At 33.8% G+C, this 12,964-nt stretch overlaps 1 protein-coding gene across 1 annotated transcript; it reads left to right on the forward strand.

Moving 5' to 3' along the window:
- The first annotated feature begins 2,818 nt into the window (after window positions 1-2,818).
- LOC132040342 (protein APEM9) lies at window positions 2,819-7,560 on the forward strand. The gene is made up of 6 exons (XM_059430977.1): window positions 2,819-2,982; window positions 3,173-3,331; window positions 4,805-4,882; window positions 5,480-5,765; window positions 6,185-6,543; window positions 7,291-7,560. The coding sequence occupies exons 1-6, from the start codon at window positions 2,948-2,950 to the stop codon at window positions 7,418-7,420; spliced, it is 1,047 nt and encodes a 348-aa protein (XP_059286960.1). The 5' UTR covers window positions 2,819-2,947; the 3' UTR covers window positions 7,421-7,560.
- Window positions 7,561-12,964: the final 5,404 nt, after the last annotated feature.

Here is a 12,964-nt window from a genome sequence, read left to right on the forward strand (position 1 = left end):
GGGTAAAAGTTAAAGACCACCATTTTGAGGGTTAAAAATTAAAGACCACCATTTTGAGGGTTAAAAATTAAAGACCACCCCCAACGAAGGGCAATCCTACAAATTGCCCGCTTCTGCGCACATACAAACATCAATAAGCGTGAGTCCAAAAGGCCCAGCAAAATCATTAACATGCTCTCTCAGTTTACCCCTGGGCAAGTCATAGAAACCGCTAGTAATGCACAAAAGCACATAAAAAAATATAAGTGCAAAAATAATACACGGATACTGAACTATATCTGATATCATGATATGCAACAAGTAAAGCATGAATATACTAAATTTGAAGTTTGCTTAGGGTATGGTACGTAATTATCCATGTCTTATCTTGTCTTCCAGAGTGAAGATTATATACCCACAATCCTACCTAGATTTTTATAACTCTTAACATCTACCTGTGGCCGAATACCCCTTGGGGCCGGATAGAGTATGCTCATCTAAAGAGATGATAAAGTGGGCTAAACACCCAACACAATACCCCATCTTATATACGCATTTGTTGCGAGTATCTAATCAATCGAAAGCACACTAAAGAACTCTTACAGTCATTCGCTAGACACCCGCAAACTATCCAATTTGGATCCTGATTGCCAACTCACATGAACTGAATAGTTTAAATGCATATAAACATTATATATCATATGCTTTTCGGAAAAACAAGTAGTCTAAGAGTTAAGCCTTGCTTGCCTGATTTATGGTAGTGAAACCTTACTTGAAATGCCAAAGTTTGTCCAAAGAGCTCCAATGATCCAATCTATTCAAATTCATCATTAACGGGTCCAAATTAATGTAGATGACCTATTCCCATAATTTTACGATGCCTCGGGGTCAAAGTTAATTCGTGGTCAACTCAAACCCAGCCTTCGGATCAACTGTTCAGATTTCAAAATTGAATCCGTGAAAGCATTACTCATAAGCTAGGGAACTCATTACAATAATCAAAAACTAATTTTGATATCGATTGCTAACCAAAATCGAGGAACTTTATAATTTGGAATTAGGGCTAAAGTGTCCACTTTATCCCTTAATTTCTACGAGTTCGCATGGGTAAAAAATTATGAAATTATATTATAGTCATTAGGGTAGTGTCAGGAATTCATAACTATATTTTAGGACGAAACTCCACCTTTTGGTTCCCTAAATAACGAGTACAACTCTCAAAGCCCAAAAATTCGCTCAAAAACTGTTCTGGAATTTTGAAAATTATATATATAGACACACACAAAAAAATCGTCATCGCGGGATCCTCCTTTGCAATCATGGATAGTTACTGGACAAAACTTAGCGATCACGCTTATGCAGTTTGATCAGATTTAAAACTTATATGCAGTTTGATAGTTTTTATAGGAAGAAGTGGTCAAATGGTTACTTTTCGATCGCTAGTTAACATTTAACTATTGTTTCAAAATTATTCAATGTTTAGCCGACTATTAACATGAAGTAAAATTCGGACAAAAATAGCTCTGTCTAAAATACGATATGAAATTTTACATGTCAAACTCTAGATACTATGCTCGAGTTCAAATATCCCTAGAGCTTGAAATGTGCAGTTCAAACTTTAGAAAAAATTCACTGAGTTTGAATTATCTCCTTATCAAATTCCAAAATATTGTCATGCACCATTTTGAAAATAACATGAGGTTTCAACATGAAGTTTCACTTGCACCAAATTTATAGAATTCACGAAGTTCCACTTGTACCATTTTTTTGCATCATCAAAACTCAAGAAATTTGTTCTAGAGTTCCACTTACAACTTACACCATTTCGAACTCAATTTTTTTTTCATGAATGTAACCTATTATGCCCCTATTAATGAATAAATTTCATGGGTGGTACCCAAAAAATAAATCCGTTCAAAATGTACAAAAAAATAATAATTAAAATAGAGGAACTTTATGGGTGATAAGTGGAGAAAATAATGAGCTAATTTTATGTGTGGTACCTGTATAAAAATGAATTAATAAAGGTTCAAACAGCGCATTTGAAATTCAAGCAACTTTCTGAACTTTCATGTTTTTTTTTTCTTATACAAAATTTTATTATTATTTAAAGAGTAAATCAGTTATCTTTTAGTTTGATTTCGAAATTTGTCTTTCGACTCACTTCAGTAGAACATTGGGTGTGTTCAGTATGGACTACGGAGGAAAATATCAAATATTTTCTTTTTAAAAAAAAAAAAATCTAAAGAAATGAGGAAATTGACTTTCCTAATGAATTTAGGCAAAAAAAAAAAAAAAAAAAAACTCCAACAAGACATTTCAACATTGGTTGTGTCCTCACCATGCTCAAACACCTTATTTTCACCCTACCTTCCCACCCTCCTAATTTTATCCTTGGTTTTATTGTCCTAAATTTTGCAATAAATTTTTTTTTCGCTAGCGAATATTTACTCTTTCAATCCCCCAACCACCCCCATGCCACACCACTCCTCCAAACCCCCCACCCCCCACCTTCAACCCCCCCCCCCCCCCCCCCCAAGATAAAAAGAGGTAGGAGTGAGTCTAACCTACAAAGTGGTTTGTTTTTTTGTTAAAAAGAGATCCCGGATCAAGGTTTATCGACACAACACTCAAAGTCATAGTATTTGTCTAGATTATATATAAATGCTTTTAAGATAATATTGTTTCGCTTACCTACCGAGCACAAAAAATAAGTAAGAAACCCACTTATTTGTCTGAAAAACATTTTTTCTTGGAACGCACCCGTTATCTCTCATGAATTTAATATCTAATTATTTTTTTGGCAATCTTTATTAAAAAAAAAAAAAATTAAATCTTCCACCAACAAAAAAAAAAAACTTTTATGCACTAACGGAAAGAGGTTGGTTTGTTTTTCTTGTAGTGCGTGTTACCAACAACTTCCAATTCCAAATCCAAACACACACAGAATCTAACCAGAAAAAGAGAGATGGCTACTTGGGAACAAATTGAACTTTCAGAAAGGTGCTCTCTCTCTCTCTCTCTCTCTCTCTCTCTCTTTTTTTTTTTTGGACTTATATTACTAGTAGGTTTATTCTTGATTCACTACGAAGCAATTTGGCCATTTGGGTTAGTGTCAAAATTGTTTATTAATTATCATACTGAATTGGGGTTTTACTTTTTCTTTTAAAAAAGTAATTCTTGATTTTTGCAGATATCTGGTGTGTTGTATGTTTGAAGAAGCAGCATCTTTATCTTCCTCAATTATTGAGCAATTGGTTGAGAAAAATGGTAAAACTAATGAAGAAGACAATTGGGAGTTGTTGGAATCAGCTGGCATGGTTTTTGTGCAGTCCTCCAAAGAGCTTGGAAGGTACTCCTTTATCCCGCTTCCATTCTTGTATCAGCTACGACTTATGCAAGTATTAGTAATTCAGGGATTAGTTATGCAAGATTTAGTTATGCACGTTTTAGTAATTCATGTTCCTTACCGGTAGTATTAGTATTTTTTTAAAAAATATTTTAGTATTCGCGTTTGTCTTATTCTTAGTTTGCTATTACTACTTGTTGTCTCTTCTGCTTTAGTTTTCTTATTTTTCTGATGTTGTTACTATGTTTTCATGACTTGTTGTGTTTCTGCTTTACTTGAGCCAAGGGTCTATCGGAAACAACCTCTCTACCTGTTAAGGTAGGGGTAAGGTCTGCGTACAATCTACCCTCCCAGACCCCACTTTGTTGGGTATGTTGTTGTTGTTGTTGTTGGTTTAGTTATTGATGTATTAATTATTCCATCGTCTACCCCGCATAGAGTAAATACATAAATTGACTCATACTTATACATGTTTTATTTATTCGAGATTGTAAAACGATAACCAAACATCGTAGTTGGTGTGCTGAATTTTTATACAAAGCAACTAACAAGCTACTAAATATGGTATTGGGTATGCTAGTTTTAATACATGAATAACTCCCTTCCTAACCAGCAACCAAACGACTCCTTAGTGCAGTATCGGATAATTAAGACTTGTTTAAGACTTTTTAGAATAACATTGGCTTGAGCTTTAGGGCTAGATAACAACATTTCTTAGTTGGGTTAGTGAGCATGCGAGTTGAGCTCGAGGTGTTACATGTTTAAAGGTGAACGTTGCTCCATTATTGGCTATTACAAACTGTACTGGCTGAGGAATTTGTTGGTCTCGAAATGCGTTGATTGATAGTCTTGGTGTGTTCAGTAGGAAGGAAAATGGTTTTCAGGAAAATAAGTGGGTTTCTTACTTATTTTCTTGTGTTCGGTACATAAGCAAGAAAAATTATCCTAAAAGCATTTGTATATAATCTAGACAAACACTATGGGAGGTGGGGGTGAGGGGTAGGGGTGTGGGGTAGTGGGGGTGGAGGGCTTCGGGGGTGGGGTGAAGATGAGTTGTGTTGGAGGGTGGTAGGATACGATTAATGTGGTATGCTACTTGTGGAACTTGTCTTCCCTACTTCTACTAGGGAAGTCATTTTCCTCATGAAAATGTTTTCCTAAAATTTTGACCAACCGAACATGGGAAAATTGAATACATTTTCTGGAAAATGTTTTCCTCCATACCGGACACACTTATCGAACGTTGTTAGTAGATGGATATTGATTTTCTGTATTGATATTGCTTGGATGAATGAGTACCTCTGAAATGCCTTATATAGAGTTGCTCCGATGTGTGTGTATTATTGGTCAGATTCGTGAACTGTTTTCTCATCTTTCTCTGTTTCTCGATGTGTTAATCCTGCTGCTTTCTTTCTTAGAAGAAATGCTTCAACTGTCCTTCAATTGTAACACTAATTTGGGTTTTATGTTTGACAGGACATCAGAAATACTGAAGCAGCTGAAACTGCTATTTGGTTCAGTCACTGCTATTCCTGCCCAAGTTTTCCTTACTGGGTACCTCATTTCTTGGACATGCTATTTCCATAATAATTGCACTTCTTCCTTTAGCACAGATGATCATCCTCGTGAATTTGATGTTTCAGTGTTTCACAACTTTGTGGTCGAGTGAGATGATTTCTTTTCCTTTTAATAAGGTTAGGCAGTCAGGTGTGAATTTGATTTTTTCCAACTCTTTGATCGAGTTAGATGATGTTTTATCCTTTTAAATAAGGTTGGTATGCAGGTGTTAGAATACAACTTTATTTACCTTTTTCTATTTATGCTGCTATTCCTTATCATTTACCTTTCTCGTACTGGTTTCTATGACTGGATTTGTATGAATAGCATAAGGTATAAAAGTAACTTTAAAAATGGAGATCACACTCTTTCCTTGGACATTTTTGTTTTTGAAATCCTGTATCTGAAATCATGTACTCCCCAATATCCCATGTATCCAACGTAAACGGAAAAAAGTTCATGATCCCTCTTCCGAGCTTGATCTTCTTAGACTATTATCATTGCAAGGTTGCTCCTCATAACTTCCTTTTCCTTCAACATTTTTAGAAAAGCTCCCTCCTTTGATATAGAAATGATCCAAAACTTCTTCTTCAGGGTGTGTCTCCAGATACCAGATGGCCCTTCTGCTGAAGTTCAAGAAATTCTACAGGAATTCCTTAGAAAGTGGAAACATGTTGATGGAAAGTATTATACTGTTGCAAGCATGGAAGCTGATGTACCTAACATGGAAGAATTCAGCAATCAGATTTCCCTTGGCGTTGATAAGTACCTGGAAATTGTTGAGCTCTATGTGATAACCTTCTTGGGGAGGTTTATAGGAAATTTAGATCTTGCTATCTCTTGGGTTGAGAAAGCCGCTCTACCTGAGGAGAAGAGGCAGGTAAACAATAAGCTTTCTTGCTTCATTTAAGTAAATGATGGTCTCATGTGAATGCTTTGTTTCTTTTGTGCCCTTTTTCTGTGCCCCACTCCAATATTTGCTTGTGCAGGGCATCAATTGGAATTACTCTGTTGTTTTCCTTATAAGCTCTGTTTTTTGGAATCTATATTTTTGAGGTACTTAGCACTATGAGTTGAACTTTCTTGGTGAATTATGGTTGAATATATAGTCTGACAAGTCCTTATTTTGTGAGATTAAACTTTTTTGAAGGAGAAATATGCTTATAAAAGTTGTGCGACGATGTCTGACTCAGACACCTTTGATGTGTTTTGCTATGCTCTCTTAGTGCGATTGGTGGTTTAGCTGGTTCGTGACCGAGTAACTTATAGTTTGGGAACTTTTATTTCTGTGTATTCCAGGATCTTTTGAGGCGGTTGCATTCAATGAATACTTTAAAGCTTGGCAGTTCTTCGCAGTCCTCGGAATTACCGCTCCAAGTAGATGAATGTACAACTGATTCCACTGCCCTGATTGAAGAAACATCATGCAATGGAACAGCCAATATATTGGAACACAAAGACCAGTCTAAGGGAGAGAACACCACTAAACAATCACTTATGGAGTTATCTAGACGGAGAACTCCATTTTGGTGGTTTCGTACCATCACTTTGAAGTTCGGAAGCAGTCGCTTGGTCTTATCAAATGGAAGCATCTTTCTTGGTTTTCTGGCAGCACTTGTGTACTATATTCTGCGGAGAAAACAAGCCTCTTTATGGAGGTAATATAATCTTTCTGCCACTTCTCTGCTAGATAGAGAAGCATTTACTCTTATTATGATTTTCTTCATCTTATAGCTGTGGGAGGCACATATTTATCGTATAAAATCTACCAACTTTTCTCATGACCCATGGACAGTGTATAGGATAAAGCAGATTTAGTGCACAGCTTGTGCATTGAAGAAAGTTTTTCCCTTAACAACTTAACTTGCATAATATTAGCACAGGATTTAGTGGACATATCAAATTCCCTTCATTATCTTGAAACAACTGAAAATGATTCTTGATCTTCCCATCTGCCTAAGCCTTCGTGGACAGAGTTACCTGGCACCTGTTGGTGGTGGGAGGTTGCAAGTATTCCTTGGAATTAGTCGAGGTGCGTGCAAGCTGGACTGGACACCATACGAAAAAAGTAACAAGTAAACCTCATGCAAGCATGATGCAATTACGCCTCTCTAGCAGTAGCTACATGTTAAACCTGTGGGTCTATGATAATCTCATACCACAGTCAGAACTCACCTCTACCTGCCTTTTAAGTTTACTCAATGAATCAAAATCTCTAATGAGATTGTAGAATGCTGTGGAGATGTTCAGTTGGGATATTTCTGCAATCTTTTCTGGCATATTTTAGTTTGCAATTGCTAGGCTACGACATGCTTGACTTGCCTTATGTTAGGCATAAATTGTTTGTCAACTACGTGATAGCTGGGCCTATTGTCTCATTGACATTTATCCGTCTTGTATTACAGCATTCTTAAGAGACAAGCTTCATCTACGAAGAAGGCTTTGGTTGATTTCTGGCAACTTGCATTCTCGTATCAAGTGAACCCTCTTGCTGCTGTTCAACCACTCCCACCTGCAACGCGTGGAAGCCGGTGATGCACAATTTTGTTCCTCATAGTTGCTCAAAACAAAGAGCTGTTACTTGTAGATAAATAAAAGATTACTGAAGAGATTGCTTCTATCATCTTAAATTGGAGTGGAACATCCAGCAATATTAATAAAGTTTGCTTCAAGTTCGCATTCTTTGCCAATAAAGTACTGCATCATCCGTAACTTTGTCTCGCTTTTTCTCTTTGGGGCATTAATTCATTCTCTTAGCGAAAAGAGGGTCTCAGATTTCTCAATGTTATGCAGCGGTGCCATTCATTTTATTTCAAGTTTTAACTATTAAACTCAGTTCCTTAGTTGTTTCCTTTATAGAATGCAAATGTAAATTGAAAGATTTTGAATGTGTATGTAGTGCCTTGTGTATTGCTTAGGTCTGTGTTAACCTCCCAATATGTGGAGATGCCGCAAATAAAGGGCAGTCAAATATCTAGGTGGATTGCTAGTTTTTGGCTAGTAATCTACAGTTCAGTTTGTGCTAAGTTTCAACTCTAGATTTCAATTGATTCCTTTTAGGCATAATACATAAACAGACCCTCAAATTTGGCCTCAGCTGGCAAGTATGCCTTCCAACTTTGGGTGTGCACAAGTAGGCACCTCAACTTGTCTCCACGCTATCGGTTGAACACTCCAACTTACAAATGATCGTACGAAGCCTCTCCAATATTTATGCCACGTTGACGCCACGTTAGCATTTGTGTTCAACTTTCAACTGTCTGAGTTGAGGGTCTTTCTTTTGTCTTTGACACCCGAGATTGGAGGACATGCGCTACTGAGGCTAGAAAGTTTGAGGGCTTGTTTATGAATTATGCCTTCCTTTTAACAAGGAAACTTGACTGTCATACTAAAGCTGAAATCAGAGCTTGAAGAAAAAGAAAAGGATCACAAAATATTCAGTTTCTGAAGATTAAATGATCACCTTACGTTAAATTAATTCGGGTGGTTGTTAGTATTGCAAAAAACACATCTGTTATAGCAAATTCTTTTGTTAAGCTCTAGTTGAAAGAAACTGTAAGTACACTAGTCGCTTGAGGCCCGTGCTAAGCTCGGGCTCAAACTCATGATAGAAAAATAATAATTTAATTAAAGAAATATAATGATGCATTAATTATATCTTGTCGATAAGTCTTTATAATTATTAAAATTTCTTTGTCACATAATTGAATATTATTCAAAAGAAAAAAATATTTATGAGGAAGAAAGTTTGAAAGAAGAATTAGCAAATACAAAGGAATACAAAATCCAATATTACTTTATGATGTAAAGTATGAAAAATAATTACGACTCTGTGAAGATCATAAATTGGAAAACATAAGCTTAGTTTTAAACTAAATTAAGGGAAAATAAATTCATTAATTGAACCTGGATAATAATCAATCTAATTCTTCATATATCTATATGCTTGAAAATATTCATTCTTAGTTAACCAAATAATGGATTTTCAAAAAATAATAATTCATCTCGACTGATAATACTATCTTTCATTTCCAACACTATATGATACCAGTTAATTAGAATAAAATTACTCACAAAATCTTTGCGAGTAGATAAATAAGTTAGGACAAAAGAACCAACTACATGAGAATCGTATTGATTCAACACGAATAAAATACGGAATCATGCAATCAGTAGGTTTTGATTTTTTTTACTGAAAAATATGAAGTAAAGGTGCATGAAGAAATTAGTGGTATATAAGATTAAAAAAAATTAATATATCTATCTTAATTTGATAAAATAAACAAATGAAAAGAAAATTTTATTTTTAATTTAATGGACAAGTTAAAAAGAGTAATCTAATACTTCCTCCGGTTCAAAATAAGAGTCTTTCGCATACCGCTTAAGAAAATATTAACTCAAAAAAAAAGATATGTTGACTAAATTATCCTTAATTAAAGACCTAATTATATAGTTTCTTGATTACATAAAAATTCACTTATCTAAATAGGGGTAAATTTAGAAGAAAATAATTTATTTTTAATTATATAAGTACACATTTATTTTAACTCAAAATAAAAAGTCAACACTTGTTATCAACATTGTGAATGAAAGAGGAATAGGAAGATATCCAAATGGTATTATAGTGTCAACAACACCGTACAATTTACAAAGGCCCAACTGACATTTGGCTGAAGAAAATAGATGAGGGCAACAGCCTTGTTGCCACGTGTAGGATCTCAATAGGAGCATTTAGTAATGTGAGGACGACAAAAGCGCTTTATCAAAGCTTACTAACATTAAAATTAAATTTATAATTACTTACTTTTCATTTTTTTCTCGCTTTTGGTGACATTAAATTATTGAAGAAGTAGTTCAACATTTTCTACGAACTCCTAAAAACTAAATTATAATATAAAAGTATTTGAAAGTTGAAGAAGAATTTCTTTTTACTTTCAAATAAATTTATGATATAAGAGCTCTTCTTTATTTCATTGAATGTTTTTGAGAATATAGTGTATCCAATAATCCAAATTGAACTTTATCATATGTTGATTTAATTTCACTTATTTTTTTAGAACTAAATCAATGTTGACTAACCAATTATTGCAAATAGATATTTCCGACTTACCAAGAAATACAAACACGATTTTCAACCACAAATAAATTAAAAAAACTATAATTTATTAATAGTAAATAAGTGACGTTATAATTAACAAGAAATGAAATTATGCATTATCAAGAAACAATTTATTGACGAAGCTAATCATTAATTTGTCTGCAAATGCTTTTCATCTTTATTTTTCTTTATCGCACTGGGTATTTTTAATATTTATTGTTGAAATTCAACATCAAAATAGACCGTCTTATTGTTTTTTGAAAAACATTCCAAGAAGAAAGAACAAATAAGAAGATCGATTTTAAGCTCAAATTAATAAACAACACAAAAATATATTAGTTGATTTTATTAGCTATCCTAAAGGTACTACTCTCAATAGCAAGCTCATCATATAAGAATTCTCAACAAATTATTCGTAGTAATGTTAAATTCTAAAATCTATAGAGGAAGGAGTGCACAAGCAATATTTTTAGCGGAATCTATAATTTTTGAGCTTAATATAGGAGAATAAAATCTATAAATAGACTTACAAATATCTATGTTAGTGGCACCCATCTGAGAAGATGGAATTATTAAGTAATGAATATGCACTATGTCTAATTATATTGTCTTAGTAGATTTATTATGCATGGCGCAATATGTTTTTTGATTTCATTTTTTTGTTAAGGAAAAAAATGTTCCTTCCGTGTCATTTTATGTGAAGGTATTACTATTTGGGTAGTCAAACCGTTTTTCTTTTATTATATTTTTCTTACTTTTTTAATATTTTGATATACTAACTATGTGGACTTACAATACTTTTGAATCATTAAAATAAATTTTATATATTTGAAAATTACGCAAAAATCTATGAATTGTTAGTTCTTTTATTTCTTGAATAGTTGCACTCCTATGTGAATCATTATAATTTTTTAAGATTATTTTTTGTTGATGAAAGCTTATAAATAAAATAATACAAGCAACACATGTCTGTTTACCACGTAGAAAATTAGTGACAAAACATCAATTCATGCAACACAAAATAGTAGGTGGAGGGGGGCGGGGGGGGGGGTGTGGAATTTAATTAGGGTCTTGCAAAATATCTCAAAAGTGTTTTTTCTTATTTAATGGCAATTAAAGTAATACTAAACTAAATTAAGGGCAACATACAAGAGGAATAAGACAAAATCTTAAAGTTGAACAACAAATAAACAACACATGGCACTTTTAAAAGTAACTCTAGATAATTACAAAAATGATATTGTGAGGACTACAAAAAACTCTTCATTCTTGCTTATATATAATAGTAATTAGGAGGACGAAAAAAGGAATCATACACCACTAAAAAATCGTAGTTTATGTGATTATAAAGCTGCACTAAGAGGTCTTAAAATATTAAACAAGGTCAAATAGATAACGGAAAGTCGGTAACAAGAATTATGTGCATGTCATCTCTTAATTTAGGAAACGAGCAGGCAGCAAATAAATGGAAAACAAATCATTTAAAGGATCATCAATTAGCCAAAAAGTTGTTTGAAAATGAGAAGTACGAAAAGGGGATGTTATCTCGAAAAGAACATTTTTCTAAGAAGCCATACACTTGTAAAGAAAAAATAATAATTGTAATAAGGCATAATACATAAATAGGCTCTCAAATTTGGTCTCAACTGGTAAATATATCCTCTAACTTTGGGTGTGCACAAGTAGCTAGGCACCTCAACTTGTATAAAGTTGAACAACTAAACACAAATGTTGATGTGGAACTGACGTGACATTGGCCTCAACTGGCAAATATGTCCTCTAACTTTGGGTGTGCACAAGTAGGTACCTAAACTTGTATAAAGTTGAACAACTAAACACAAATGTTGACGTGGAACTGACGTGGCACATAAATTTTGGAGGTGTCACGTCAGTGCCACGTGAGCATTCGTGTTTATTTGTTCAACTTTATATAAGTTGAGGTGCCTACTTATGCACACCTAAAGTTAGAGGGCATACTTGCCAGCTGAGTTCAAGTTTGAGGGCCTATTTATGTATTCTGCCTTGTAATAAATAGTATTCCTTCTGTTCCATAATAAGTGTCATCTTAGCCAAAAACATCCATATTAAGAAATCAATAATACAATGTAAAGTTTACTAAACTACCCTATATAATAAAAATAAATTACTTTTTCCTCTTGATTAGAGCATTTATGAGCAGTAATCCTTTTGATATTAGGAGTCTTACAATACCAAGTTACTGGTGGCTTTTACAATCATCATTTAAATGTTACTTTAACTTGTCAGTTTTTGTCTAAGGGTAGAGTTGGAAAAAACTAGCCAATTTATGTCTTGATTTTCCTAAGATGACACTTATTATGTACCAATTTTTTTTTGGCTAAGATGTCACTTATTATGAGACGGAGGAAGTAATGTAATAGTGAAAATAGGCTAAGACACTTCTAGAAGAAGGAGAGCACAAGTTTTGGAAAACCTGTCTTATATGTAGAAATTTATAATCCTTTTTATATCTATCCGTTTGCAACAAATTTTAGATATGCAGAAATAAATTGCAATCACAAACAAATTAAATATGAAGAAACAAAAATATTTTATTGATAAACAATGCGGGTATTCTGTTTATTCTCTTGATTCTTCTCTCTTGATTTTCTTCGTGATTCGAGGGCTGAAGCAGTTTGTTTCTCGAACTAGGATGATGTGAGCCTCCTAAGGATTTATTTGATCTCCATGAAAGGATTTTGTAGATCTTCTTGAAGTATTTGATTGTCAAGAAGAGTCTGGCCACATATGGATCTCTTTGTGATTATTCCATGAGTTTATGAGATTTTCGAGATGCCTTTTCAAGGGAATATGTATCCCCTTTTATAGGCGTGAGCTAGGGTTTAGGTAGATTAACCTCCAAGAAACCCTAACAGATCTTAGAGTTTGAAGAAGGATTGAACTCGCCTTGTACAGTCCCATAAAATTTCGATGTCTATACTATCTTTTGCTGATAATATCGA

This window comes from Lycium ferocissimum, chromosome 12, assembly GCF_029784015.1.
Source record: "Lycium ferocissimum isolate CSIRO_LF1 chromosome 12, AGI_CSIRO_Lferr_CH_V1, whole genome shotgun sequence".
In the NCBI taxonomy this organism is placed as follows: Eukaryota; Viridiplantae; Streptophyta; class Magnoliopsida; order Solanales; family Solanaceae; genus Lycium; species Lycium ferocissimum.